This window comes from Chamaea fasciata, unplaced genomic scaffold (genome assembly GCF_029207755.1).
Source record: "Chamaea fasciata isolate MVZ Bird 193981 ecotype frontalis unplaced genomic scaffold, bChaFas1.0.hap1 SCAF_16, whole genome shotgun sequence".
NCBI classification, from domain to species: Eukaryota; Metazoa; Chordata; class Aves; order Passeriformes; family Sylviidae; genus Chamaea; species Chamaea fasciata.
Genome location: NW_027094101.1, coordinates 5,659,667 through 5,672,331, shown reverse-complemented (window position 1 = coordinate 5,672,331; position 12,665 = coordinate 5,659,667). Strand labels below are relative to the sequence as shown.

General features: G+C 40.4%; 2 protein-coding genes across 5 annotated transcripts in view; one reads left to right on the top strand and one right to left on the bottom strand.

The window, feature by feature from the left end:
- Nucleotides 1-12,665, top strand: part of CUNH7orf50 (chromosome unknown C7orf50 homolog) — a 124,728-nt gene that overhangs the window by 41,318 nt on the left and 70,745 nt on the right. The window lies entirely within an intron of this gene.
- Nucleotides 2,584-12,665, bottom strand: part of GPR146 (G protein-coupled receptor 146) — a 49,046-nt gene continuing 38,964 nt past the window's right edge. For 2 of the 4 annotated variants that reach the window (XM_066198170.1, XM_066198169.1), the window contains one exon: nt 2,584-7,351. In XM_066198170.1, the coding sequence (XP_066054267.1) occupies nt 6,303-7,307 (1,005 nt within the window). In that variant the 5' untranslated portion in view covers nt 7,308-7,351 and the 3' untranslated portion in view covers nt 2,584-6,302. Of the gene's footprint in view, nt 7,352-8,420; nt 8,488-10,020; nt 10,182-12,665 lie in introns of those variants that run through there. The other 2 variants (XM_066198171.1, XM_066198172.1) reach the window with 2 other exon arrangements.

The window sequence follows — 12,665 nt, the reverse complement described above, 5'->3', positions numbered from 1 at the left end:
TGGAGCTGAATGGGAATGGCACTTCCTTTGAGCATCTTGTCAACCACAATGACTAGTAACAGATGTTTCATGAAACAATACAAGAAACACGTGCTTTTAAATAAATATTTCTTCTTTGTGAATAGTCAGACCTAGTAGCCTGGTTAAATACCCTTCTATTAGGTTCAGAACCAAAACTGACCGTTGTTGAGATTTGTTTCTTGCAATAGAATCGTCTCTTACCTGCCTCTCCCTCACAGCAGCAGTTGATTGTCCAAGTTGAGGTTAATTTTGCTTCCTCTAAACACTTGCAGCAATACCCTCACTGCTTGCAGGCGGGACCAGCTGTACAAATCTGGGACTGATTCCCCCCCCCCCCCCCCCCAAAGGTTAATTTAACTTATTTTACTGATCTTAACTGCTTTTGGGAACTGCAAGAGCATTCCGCCAGTGACCACCAGATGGAGTTTCTAAAACAGCTTTGATAAAGAAATACCAGAATTCATTTCAGAATGATCTTTTAAAGGTTTTGGTGATAAGAAACAGTGCAGAAATTCTACCGATTTCAAGATAAATTTTAGCTTACATTTGCAAATTTGAGGGAGGTAAAATCGGGCTTTTCAATTCACTTTGAAATCAGCAGTTGTACTGGGTTTGCACGGCAAGGTTTGGATAGCAGAGGCAGGGAGGGGCTACAGGGGTGACTTCTGTGAGAAGCTGCCAGAAACTTCTCCATGTCCAACACATCCAATTCCAGCAGATCCCACGGTGGACCTGCCACTGGCCGAGGCTGAGCCCATCAGTGCCAATGGCAACACCTCTGGGATAATGTATTTGAGAAAAGGGGAAAAAATGTGCAAATACTTTTTAAACTGGATAAAATTGATTCACTTCTGGTTATAAATCTTGCTTTAAAGAACTTTTGATGGAAAGGGTTTTTAAAAGTATGTTTTTATACATAATTCATAAATACTCTGATGAGAATCCTGAGATTTAAAATCTTTTACTGCCATGATTTGTAATAATATGGAAATTCCGCCTGCTGCAGACTGTGAATATTTTTGACAATTCTTGTGGATGTAACTAAAAGTGCCAGTTCTTTAGAAGGAAGGAATATAACGAAATCACATGGAATTTCAAGGTAAGGGAAGGACTTGGTGGGAAGAAAGTGGGATGACAAAGGAGATAATAGATCTCTGCTCTCCTGATGGAAAAAGAATGTAGTCAGCATATGTCAAAGTGTTTTGATATATAATGGAAAACTTAAGGAATTGAACAGGGGAAACATTTCACACTTCAGATTTGTTGCCATGGCGATCTGCACAGCTGGGTTTGTACCATTAGATTGCTTTTACTTGGAAAAAGTATTGCACAAGATACTCAAGAAATACACAAGATTTTGCTTATTAAGAGACTGCATAAATTAATTTAGGAGCAGGTGTTTAGGATTCATCAGTGCATTGAGCACTTCACAGCTGCAGAAACTTAGGCAAGAATCAATTCCTCTCTGAGTCCTCAGTGAACAGTGGAACTGAGAGTGGGACTTGGGCAGGTTCTGCTTTTCTTGCTTTTCTTACCAGTCCTGTGCTCCTGCAGTGGAGCTCATGAGGTCTCCAGCCTAGACACTGCTGCTTTCATTTTTATTAAGCAGTGATAAATGGGGCACCACCAATGCACATACCCACAGAACAAAAATTTATTGAATCTTAGTTTTAAGCAAGGAAGAAAAAGGTGTTCCTTCTAAGGTTTGTGGTAGCAGTGTGGTATTTTCTTCACACAAGAAAATTGTGTGGGGCCTATTCTATTATATATTAGTTGAGTGTTTTCTGAGTGATCCAAAATGTGGTTGACTTCTGTGACATCTCTGTATTGACAGAAAATGGCAGATTCAGGTGCCACGTCAGCCTGGTTTGTACTGGTGTAAACATCTGGACTTTGTTGCACCTGATCAACCCTTTTTACTTGCATTTATGTAGTTGTTCACTCTTCAGAAACCTGTGGGCTTGTGCACTTTCTGCTTGTTAACTGACTCTGTTCTCACTGAAGATCTTTCGGTCTACGTTGTATATGAACAATTTTGAAAGTATAGCCAAGAAATCATTTTCATATATGGAGGGTAAATGAACTGGTCCACGGAGAGTAATCTTTTGGTTATGTGCAGTGGTTACTGCAATCAATGTGTTATAAGGTATCTTAGATTCTTAAAAGCTGTGTTTCCTTTGGGATGCCAGAGGTGTGGATTTATTATGTTGTTCTGAGAACCAAGAGAACTTCTGCAGGAAGCTGATTGTGGCAGCACAAAGGAAAGGAAGTTGTCAGGATGTGGCCAATGTTTGCATTGATCTCCAGGTGCACTGCTACTCTGCCTCATTAATTGCAGGGTTCTTTATGCTGAAAAAAGGAGAGGTATTTGCCTCTTAGCTTTCACTCTCAGCCAACTTCATGCTGATGAATAATGAGATTTTAATAATGTCAAATTAAGGCCTGGAAATTTGACATCCAAATCATGCAATTTGTTATGTTTTGATTCAGTGAAGCCACATAGGTTTAACTTTGTCTAAAACAGGTTTTTATCAAGAAAGCCAAAACAAAACAAAACACACATTTTATTGACCATGTACACTTGAACACTTTTTATTGAGAATGTATTATGAGTCAATACTTCCTTCATGAAGCTTTCCAGAAAGTCCATTTCTGTAGTATTTTGACATGATATTGGAGTCCACATCTCTTCATTGTAATAGAACCAGGAATTTTCTAGTGGCTGATCACCTTCTTTTTTTGACTGAAATTAAATCTTCAGAGACCAACAAAATTTGATTCTGAAATGTAAACTTTTGAAACTAGAACCTCTAGTAAGTTGGTCAACCAGGACCTGTCTTGAGCTAGCTGTGTTAATAACGCAGATAGAAGCAGAGCATGACATTTTTGTTAGTTCATTGATTTGACTTAATTAGCGGTTCAGCAAGAGGGCTGTAAGCCACAGATTAATTCAAATATTATGTTTAATTTTGTGAGAAAATAACACTGTTAATATGGCACTTAACTAGTGCTTACTTTCTAGTACACATTATATACATACAGAAGCATACAGTACACCTTCTTGTTCAGAGGTTTACATTTAACTCATACACTTTTAGAAATAATTTAATAAACTCTTTGCAGATTCTTTTTACATCAGTAGGCTGATTTTTATCTTGCATATATACAGTATTTGATTCATATCTATTTAAATGTGTAATAGATAAGCCCCTATTTACAGTCACCAGAAACCTTCAGGTATTTGAAATGGAAAGGCCCCATTCTCGAGTACTTAGTGTATTAAACATTTGTCCAAAAAAGTTGATCCTAATTTATTATACCTTGTATTTCCTTAAGTATTTTACTGCACTTGCTCCTCTACTGTTCTTTATATCAATACTGCAAAGCTCTTTCTTTTTAGGATACAGCTTTTTAAGAGATACCAGGTGAGGATGCTGCAGTTAAGTTCAGAATTTCCTTAGGAGAACAGCAGCCAGGAAGAGCCATGGCACTGTTTCTTTGAGGCAACTAATACATCAAATTAACTTTTCAAAGAGGTTGAGTGAATAGTGGTCTTGTTCATTAAATTATCCAAGTTGTTGTATCTCTCCCATCACACTTAGTGTTTATCAAGGATACAGGCAAACATCCGTAGCTCTGCTGCAGTAAAAAAGATTAGGAAAAAATGAGATTGGATACCCCATGGGTAAATTCCATTAAAATCTGTCTTTCTACATCTCTTAAATAGCAGCTTCCATTTTACTGCATCAGTTTGTTTGTAACTTTGAATCACTGAGTAAGATTTGGATCATCATAAAGGAGTCAGTGTGATGATGTAAACATGAGTACTGAATGGGTACCAGGTGTGCAAGACAGGCAGGGATGGGAGAGAAATGAAAGTTAAATAAATTGTGCAGAGAAGTGAGAAATGATAAAGAGAAATTATACAAGAGCCATGGATCTGAAACTGAGAATTTAACACGGAGAGAAAGGAACAGAAATGAAGGCAACAGTTCTTTCAGAGACAGAAAATAAGATGTCTTAAGAGAAGAAGGAAATGGAAGTCAGGAAGCAACATGGAAGTTGAAATTGCACTTAAAGTTGCCTGCTCAGCTGCACTGTTCTGGCAGTGTCCCAGTTCTTGAAAGCCTCTATCCACACCAGATAAGCCAGTTCCTCCCTGCTGGAGCTCCTCCTGCATAATGGCACAGAATTTCTTCAACAGATTTTACGTGAGAGATTAAATGTGGCGCGTTAAGAAACCTAATTTTCCTCAGAAGGGAAGAAGGAGTCAGTTTGCTTGAAAGCTGCAAGGAAAGATTTTGTTCTTAAGCACTTCTGTGTGGAAGTGAGCTTGAATGCTCAAGGTGTGTAGAAATTCACTGAATATTTCTCAAGGTGGGCAAAACCAAGCAAGCAGCAAGTATCATGTATGTCAGCATAGAGGCACTGTAAATGTGTGTGAGAGTTTGTCACAATGATAAGGAACAGCTTCAGTCCTTAATGTGGTTTTCAGCAACAGGCTAAAACTGAAAACACCACGAAAACAGATTATTTACTGTGTAGGCTTTAAGGGTTAGAAATATTCAATGAAATATGAAAAGCTCTTAAAAAAAATAAAGATTAATGGAAAGTCTTCCACCAGGATTTTGATATCTTAGAGATGTTTATCTATAAAGAAGATAAGCAAAGATGACTATAGGAAAAAACTGCTTGATGTGAAAACATCTGAAAGGTCTGTTCCTCACCTGCTTTTCACATAGAACTTTAGTATGTACCTCTGCTGACACACTAGGACCAGTTATCAGACAAGATTGTGCTCTAAGCAATGGGAAAGGTTCAGTTCTGGTCTTGCCCCGTGTTTTTTTTCTATACCAGGAGCTTGCAAAGTCACATTTTTTTAATGATGTCAAGTGGAATTTGAGTTGTGCTGTGACAGATTAAGCAATAAAATGATGCTGTAGCATGTATCGAGTGACAAAAATGTCTTGTGGCCCCACACCAGTGGGAGAACATCAACTTCACTTGTACTCCCCTCGTGTCATTAATGCAACAGCAGCACGAGAACAGGTAGTTTTTGGATCAGTGCTTTGTAGTTTGTTGTTGTAACTGTTTATGTGCTTCCTGCAGCATGTCTGTGTTCTCACGCATTTCAAAAAAATCACTACAATTTGGTGATCTGGATTGGATTTCTTCATCCCTACTGTGAAGCCAGACTTCACTGTGTATCCAAGAATCCCAATGAAAGACTTTTTTGAGAGGTCAGCAAAGAGCTGTTGCTGACTGAGATTCCCCTGTATTGAGGAATTTCTAATTTGGTTTCCAAACCTCCAGTGATGTCGTAGATTAAAGAGAGTTTAGTTTATTTGTTGCAAACATATCCCTTGAAAATACAAAATGTTAATCATAAACACATTTATTTTTTAAGATAATTATTCTTGTTACATGAACATATGTGGACCATAACACTTAGCCAGACAATCATTACTAGTTAAATTCTGATTAAACTTTGTAAACCACTGTGTCCTTCATTTTAGTATGTGGAACAAACATCTCTAAGTTCCGTCAGAATTAGTTAATAAATATTTCTGAATTCCTGAAATGTTTTAGGATACAAACAAAGCACTGGAAAATTAAAACACATTTTTGTTATTTGTTGTAGCTAAAAGAAAAATCATTTTACCATAAGTGTTAAAACAAATTAGTTTGTACGAGAAAATTTCTGAAAAAGTAAATTAGGCTTCTTTTAGAGGGGATTCAGTGATGGAGAAAGAAATTAAATAATTTAATTTATAATTAACATTTACTATTTGGACATGTATAATTGGGTAATATGATCTTCAGTAAAGATCATCTATATAATCTTCATTGAGAAATGCTACTTACTTCATCAAGGATAGCACTATCACTTCTTTGTACAGAAAACAAGGTAATACCTTTTTCTATACAAGATTCAAGGTGCTGTGTCTTCAGTCAAGACTTCAATAAACTGCTTAGTGATTTCTTCGGACAGGAAGATCAGAGCCATGAAAAGAGAGTTTATCCTTTGTCACCAGTTCAGTGCACTGAAGGTATCTGATGTCGCAGGTAATGCAGCACACAGGCCAGAGCCTCACACCACTTCAGCAAACAACTACTGGAAAATTAAGACTCTTGCATTCAACTGCAATGGAAGCTCCTTCCAGCCTCTTGGTTGGGACTCTCAAAATGTCTCTGAGTGCCACCACAGAAGCGTCACAGTCCCAGCACTGAGCAGCAGCCAGTGCTGCAGTCACAGAGCACCACCAGGGGTTGTATCACACCTATGTCATGACCTGCTGTACAACTGTGCGCTCGTGGGAACACCCCTGGTTCCCACAGTGTATCTTTTTAAGCAAACGTCGTAATTTGTTGGGGAAGTTTTTGTTGATGTATCTGTAGAGCAGAGGCATGACAAAGCTGCTGGAGAAAGCCAGGAATTTTGACAAAATCGTGGCGAAGTGTAATATTTGAATGGAATTTACATCTGGAATTCTTCCTCGTAGGTTAGTAAATGTGCTTACCAAGAGAATAACATAATAGGGTGTCCACAGGGTGAACTGTGTGCAGACTGTGGCAATCAGAAGCCTGTGCACTGATGGATCCAGGCGCCCCGTGTCTTGATCCAGCGGCGTGGCCTCCTTGCGTATCCGCAGGATCAGCGTCAGTGCGTAGAGAACGGCAACGGCGGGCACGACGTACCCGATGAACACCATGATGGCATCTGCTGCCTCCTGGTTCTGCATCTTGGAACACTCGATTATTTTGGTGGACACGTGGTTGCAGACGTAGAACAGGAGAGATGAGAAGCTTGTGAGCATGGCACCACCCCAGATGAACCCACAGACGTGTTTGGTGTTGTACACACTGGACATGTAAGTCCTGGGCAGGGCACGTTCGATGTAGTAGTCCAGACTGAGCAGTGTGGTAGAGTACATGGTAACTAACGATGAGACGTTGAATAAAATAAGGAAGGTAATATAAACTTCGTTGTTGGAATTCCAGATGGCCCACTTTGTATTGGTAAGACCCAGCAGGTACATTGGTGCCAGAGTGTTGATGATGAGGCCGGCGATGGCGATGTTGACAAAGTAAACATCTGGCATAGTCATAGTAGCTTTGTTGTAGAGGTTAACTAGGACCAGCAGGCCATTGTAACAAAGGCCAATTGGGAAACATATAATGAGGTAGAGAAGGGAAAAGATGGAAAGCACAAGGTCGAAGTCATGGCAGAGATGCTGGTCCTCACTGTTCTCGGTACTGTTGATTAAGGCTTCACAGCTCCACATAGTGATTTTGGCTTTTGTGTCGTCTTTGCTGGTTACCAGCTTTTCTGTAGAGAGAGCAATGGTGAAAGTATATTGTTAAAATATTACATTGTAAATGAAATGCAAAGTACGGTGAAGAAAACATTTTGAACTTTAAGATTATATGCATCACATAACTGACGTTAGTCTAGAAGAAAGTAAATTGTTATTCAAAATTTCATTAAACTAATACATGTTAGGCAGTTTTGATTTAAATGAAATTAGTGGCAAATTAGTTGATACAGGACACTCAACAGAAGTAAATTGTAAACTATCATTAAGTACTGATGTAAATATGAATACTAATGCAGTTTTGTGAAAATTGTCAAACAGTACCTTTTATATAGGTTTAAACACATAAGGGTAACTACTGAAGAGTGGAAGGACATAAAATGAAGCACAAATCTTCACATTAGGATGGAAAATAGAGATCTCCTGACATCTTAAATAAGCTTTATCTTATAAAAAAAAGAGTTTCTTAGGAGGCACATCCAAGTCATTATGGTGGATGTGTACTGGATCACTGACAAAATTGACAAAGACTAGAAAATACTGGGAAATGAGTTGTGGGGGGGTTGGTTTTGTGTTTTTTCTCTTTTTTTTTCTAAATAGGTCAGTTTGTATTCAGACTTCCAACGTTATAACCATTTAGTTTTAAAAAAACAATGGACCTCTGTAGTCCAGGGAACCTAATATCAGGGCAGCCTGACTTTCCAAAAAGGCAAGAATCAGCTATCATTTCCTCTCAAAATAGCTCGAATTCTTTAAAAAGTATGCTGCTATCAGCAGTTGTGGTCCAGCCATCTTTGCTTTATCATCAGTAGTGATAGCACTTTAACTGAAACCAAGCGAACTTCAAAGCAATCGTGAAAAGTCACTTTCCAAAACGCAGAAAGAAGAAATAATCTCTGAAGTACGACTCAAAACAAGCACAGCCTTAAGATCATGGCTGTTATTCATGGCAGCCCATTGCAGGGACAGAGCAGAGCTGGTGCAGCAGGTGATTTCCCATGTCACGTACTCTGCCTGTCACACGCTCCCGTGGTTTTGTGTGCTCCTCTGTCAGCACCTATAGCAAAGTGTAAGTCCACGTACCTGGATTCTTTCCAGAGGGAGAGCAAGATTTAATCAATCCACAATAAACATTGTGCAATGCAAATGAATGCTACTAGACAACATGCTGTACTCCATGAACCAGATGGGTAAATTATACTGTGTGGGGTCTGTGAGCACACGGGTACGTGACTGCATCTCCCTGGTGCTAATCCTTTGCCTCTTCAGCCATAGTACAAAGTTTGTCCCAAAACTGTATCAACTTGCATGTTTTATTTCCCACCGCATTTGTTTCATGTGCATTTTTCTTTTAAATAACATAAGCTGAGCCAGAAATCTGGCTAAAAATACAGTAATTTTAGCTGGGCAAGCAAATTTTTATTCCACTGTCCCATGCTGGATTTCCTCAGAGAAGTGGCTTCAGCGGCAGCACCGAAAGTTCTATTGTTTTCAAAGGCTGTCTTCACCTTTGTGGGAAAACTTGACTTTTTTGGTTCATTTTCTCATGTCAGTTCTTCAGCTATACTGTTGTGTACAAGTGGACTGTATTATATATTTTTGTTGCCTTTCCATCCTCGTTCTAATTTCCAGCACCGAAAACAACCCCGTTTGTTTTCAGGAAGCATCTGTTGTTTTAGGTTTTTAAGAAAGTAAAAAAAAAAAACAACTGGTTTTTTTCACAGTTGAAGGGAACCAAAACTACATCTCATTGAACTGTTATGACTCGATTCAAGCAAAGCAGCAGACTGGAACTAGATATTGCAAATATATGCATTCTGGTGAGTGCAGAGGTGACTAAGCACAGGCATGGATACAATCACGTTATTCCATTATGTAGGTTTATCCTTAAGCATGTAGCTTTGATTACTCCAGACTGAATTACATCAGCCACTGAATAACTTGCCTGTATATTGTCTCAGAAGATCAACAGTCTGCTACCAGGCTTTGTATTTTACAGAGCAAGGGGATGTCTGGTTTTGAAAGTGCTTTCAGTCTTTACCCTTATTTTTTCTTTACATCCTCTAAGTGCGGTTAAACACGACAATTCTGTTTTAATGATAGAAAGGGCAGGCGATTCATTGTATTAAACACTAATCTTAGGAAAATAACAATATTTACCTCTGAAATAAGCAGAAACAAACCCCCAAATTAAAACATTTTCTCCGAAAATCTCCTCGATGGCTTTTAAGTTCCCAGGTGAGGCATTTCTGGCTGAAATTCGCCGAAGCCGAAATATCCCCCGTGTTTCGTTCAGTGCTCACTTCCCAGCGAGGGCACTGAACCTGTCTGCCGTGCAGTGCAGCGCAGGCCGCGCTCACATTTCGCACCCAGCCGTGCCTTTTGTCGCTGCCCGGGCAGCTCAGCCGTGTCCGGGTCACCCTCCGAGCCCAGCGGGCGGCAGCTCGATCGCCGCCGACCCCTTCCTTCCCTCCCTGCGCGCTCACCGGCAGCTCTGCAGCCCCAGGTCTGCTGTGTTGCATAAGTGCAGGCTGCAGCAGCCTCTTGTTTACAGTGCCCCGGCGCTGCCCCGGATCCTCCGGTTGTTTCTCAGCCCGGGATGGCGCTGGACGCGCGGCCCCCCGCCCGCCCCGGCAGCGGCACCGCGCGTCCCGGCCCCGCCGTGCTCCGCCGCCTCTCTCACCTTTAATTCCCGTGTGCCGCTGCCCCGAGCCGCCCTCCCGAGGCACCGAGCCGGCCGCCAGGGCCCGGCGTGGCTCTGCCGGGGATCATGGTGCTGGCCCGGCACCGCGCTCGGAGCCGCTGCCTGCGCTGCACTTGTTTTGCCTCTATAAGTTACTCACAAGTTTCTGCTTGGCTTGGCAGGCGCCTGGCCCCTCCCTTCCCCTGTTTACAGCCAGTTTCAAGAAGTGAGAGGTTGTGCTCGGAGCTGTTGGATCCAGCTCTCGCTTTGTAGTCCCCGGGTTTTGATTTTTACTGCTTAAAACCCATGGGCGTGCGGGTTTGTTATGGGTTTTGTCATCGGTGCTGGGGTTCTGCAGGGACGCTGCAGAGCCCGTGCCATTCCCTGCCAGTGCAGTCAACAGCCTTCAGTCAAGAGCGTGGGTTTTATTTTTACCTCGGGATGAGAATATGTAGCTTTGAGGTTTCATTTTCATAGGCCATATATCCCGAACAATCGGTATTTAAAAATTCCCGCAGCACTGAGTGCACAGGTGCTTGTGGTGCTGGCAAACGTAAACTAGCTTGTAAAACAAGGTAGGAAGAAAAGTTTCTGAGCGTTTACTTTGAATTTGGAGATTGTTTTTGTGTTGTGAAAAGGTGTTACGACATAACCCTCATTTTGTGAGGGTGTTATGAGTTCCATTCTGCTTCCTTTTTAAAAAAGTTGATTAATCTCGAGGATATTTGCATGTCACTTGCGGTTAATGGATGTGAATGTTTATATTTTCCACAACTTTAAAATGGATCACTTCTTGACAGAGCTTTTGAACTGCAGATCGGTAATTTATCCCATAATGAATTTTGTACTGTGGTTGTTCCGTTGTTTATATGGAAACTCTACAGACTAATGAAAAGTTACTACCTTTGAAGCATGTTTCCAACTGATACCACCAACCAAAACAGAGAGCTGCCTTTTTCAAAATAATTTGTCTTATATTTAGAAATCCTGAATCTTTAGCAAATAAACACCAATGTAGCATCCCTTATTGAAAAAATAAGCAGGTGTTCATGAAATAAATACCGGAAAAAAACTAAACCTGAGTTTAGCTCAGTTGTTCAGAACATGATGCTAATAGCACCAACACTGTGGGTTTGATCTCCATATGGGCCATTTGCTTAACACTTGGATTAGATCCTTGTGGGTCCCTTCCAACTCGGAGTATTCTGTGAAGCCTAAAAGCGGTCATCCAGTTTGTCTTGAGTTACTCTATCTGACCACAGTTTGTATTTAAAGGTTCATTACATTATTGTAAAACCACTGCAGCTCCCAAATAGCAGAAAATTCCCCCGTTCCTGTTTTATACATAATCCACAGACAGAACTGTGTGTGTGCTGTGGATGTTACATGTTACAAACTGTGGCATCGCGTTTTTGGTGCTTCAGAACTTTAGAAGGACTTTAATCATCCTAAATTCACCAGGGAAACAGCAAAGTAGGAAAGGTATTCATGTAGAAGCACTTTTAGAGTGCTCATACTTGGCCAAAAGCCAGTTTCCTACACTCCATTAAAGCTGAAGGTGGTTTTATTTAGATAACAATGTCCATGAAGTACTTAAGGACTTCTTGCAACAAAGCACAAAAAGTTGAGGGCGGTTGGTGGCAAAGATTATTTTAGAAAAAATCTGTAAAATGATCTTTAAATAATGAGAAAAGAATGAAGTTCTGCTCAGTTGTATTACCGAGTCCATAGCTGCAGTCAGGCTTTTTCAGACATTTTCATTCATAACGCAGCACTAAGTTGCAGAGCAGGTTGGGTAAGAGTTTGAAGCATGACCATTCTACGCTCGGATTATTTTATTTGACTTTAAAAACCAACCCTTCATCCAGCTGCAGCACTGTCTCTTTGCTCTGCAGATTTTTTTTTTTTTTTTTGTTTATACAATACATGGTTTGTCTGCTTGCTCTATTATCATCTGTCTGTGACTTAGCTCTTACCTGGTTTATCTGACCTCTGAATGTGTTTTCACAATCATTATAAACTAATACCTAGTAAAGTACATAGCTAATAAAGCTGTTGCCAACAGGCTAAGTCTCTAAACATGCCAAACACCTGTACCTTTGTCACATCCCTTGAGTTCCCACAGGATTCTTAATTCCTACAGAGTGAAACCTGGTGCTGCTTAGGGGAAGGCTGGGCCCTACACAGAGCTTTGCTGGGCAGCGCAGATTTCTTCAGATCTAGGCTGAGCAGACTAAAAATCATGGCCAGAAGTGCTGTATGTATATATAAACCATGACTTAGTAGATTGTCAGCTCCTCATCAGGGTTTGAAAGGTGCTTTTTAAAAGTGTCATGCTGAATATTACTTACGGATTGGTTTTTAAAACTTAAAATAGTGGATGATTAATATTTCTGGAAAATAACAAACGTGCAATTAGTTGTTCATCAAGGGGAACACACTGAATTCTCAAATGCTGGAGAATGAAGTGTCACATTGCTGTTACCTCGCAGTCTGGGTAACATGACATTTCTTTAGGCTTACTAGCTTATGTACATACCATAGGGATTATCAAATGACTTGTAAGCTGGATATACAGAAAAGTAAAACTGAATAGCTCAGGTTAGATGTGAGGGGAGAAAAATACAGCAGTGCAGGCAAGTAGG